Source organism: Penaeus monodon, chromosome 15 (assembly GCF_015228065.2).
Source record: "Penaeus monodon isolate SGIC_2016 chromosome 15, NSTDA_Pmon_1, whole genome shotgun sequence".
Lineage (NCBI taxonomy): Eukaryota > Metazoa > Arthropoda > Malacostraca > Decapoda > Penaeidae > Penaeus > Penaeus monodon.
Genome location: NC_051400.1, coordinates 31,371,641 through 31,372,937, shown reverse-complemented (window position 1 = coordinate 31,372,937; position 1,297 = coordinate 31,371,641). Strand labels below are relative to the sequence as shown.

Genomic DNA, 1,297 nt, shown 5'->3' with positions numbered 1-1,297 from the left:
AAAAAAAAAATAAAAATTCTTTTTCCAGATTAAAATTTTTTTTTTGATGTTGTAACCAAAAAAAATTTTTTAGTATAATAAAAAAAGGGGATTTATGCCCCCAATCTTTTGGGGAATCCAAAATTTTTTTCCCGGGGGGAAAAAGCCGTTTTTTGCACTTAAATAAGCATTTTATTTTTTTGTCTGTTGGCATGGAAGTAAACTTTCCACCATTTTTTCTTTCATTCTTTCAAAATACAGTTCATTTCCCTACATTATTCAGACAGTAAATTTTCATCCACACATTCTTTCTTAGGTTTCATTCAGAAGATGGAACTGATCCGTGCTAAAGTTCCCATCCTCAAGTTCAGAGACTCTGACTCAGAAATTGATGTCGATCTCAACTGCAACAATGCTGTAGGGATCCGCAACACTCACCTTCTGAACTCCTATTCTCAGTGTAAGTGATCGTTGCATAACTTGGGTTTTATAAATAGTATTTCTTCATGGGTTCCTGTAAGTGATGAAATATTTTATTTTTATATAATGTTCATTTACAGATAAACTCTAGATATTCCTTTTTCTATTGTCAATGCCTTCAAAACTCAAATGTATAATTTTACAGTGGATTGGCGAGTTCGTCCCCTGGTGCTGGTAGTGAAGCTCTGGGCACACTACCATGATATAAACAATGCCAAGGATATGACCATTTCCTCATATTCTTTAGTCCTCATGGTCATACATTACCTGCAGCGTAAGTATTGTTGCCTGCGTAACCAGGTAGTTGTTATCAGAGGAGTGAATTGGTGAAGTCATAATTAATTATAGTGACAAATCTTGGAGAGTGAGTGAGTGTTATTTGACTTCCATATCTTGAATGAAAAAAGAGAGGGAGGGAGGTCAATCTATGATGACTTTTACTTAAAAAAAAAAAAATCATTATCTCTGTGTTACATAAACCCTTTTACTTACTGAATTTTATAGATATACAAGGTTCATTTATAAAATTATTTATGTAAGTAGTTCATAGCAATATTTTGTGATGACATTCTCTTGCATGTAGACTTAATACTAATTATTTGAAAATATATATCTTCCCTGACAGATGGAACAGAGCCACCTTTATTGCCATGCCTTCAAAAGGCATTTGGTGAAAAATTCCGGCCTAATGCTCATATCCTCAGCTTCCCAGTCACGGAAAAGATGCCCACTTTCACATCTAACAACCATGACAGCTTAGGAAAACTTTTCCATGGGTTCCTGGATTATTTTGCGAATACTTTCACGTAAGTTTGCTCACGTTTAGCCCCTTTTGGTA

At 34.5% G+C, this 1,297-nt stretch overlaps 1 protein-coding gene across 1 annotated transcript in view; it reads left to right on the top strand.

Annotated features, from left to right (window-relative positions):
• Positions 1-295: 295 nt before the first annotated feature.
• LOC119581938 overlaps positions 296-1,297 on the top strand; it is a gene marked incomplete at its 5' end in the record, with an annotated part of 5,058 nt that continues 4,056 nt past the window's right edge. The window contains 3 exon segments of the mRNA XM_037930110.1: positions 296-439; positions 605-733; positions 1,085-1,265. Of these exon segments, the coding sequence (XP_037786038.1) occupies positions 296-439; positions 605-733; positions 1,085-1,265 (454 nt within the window).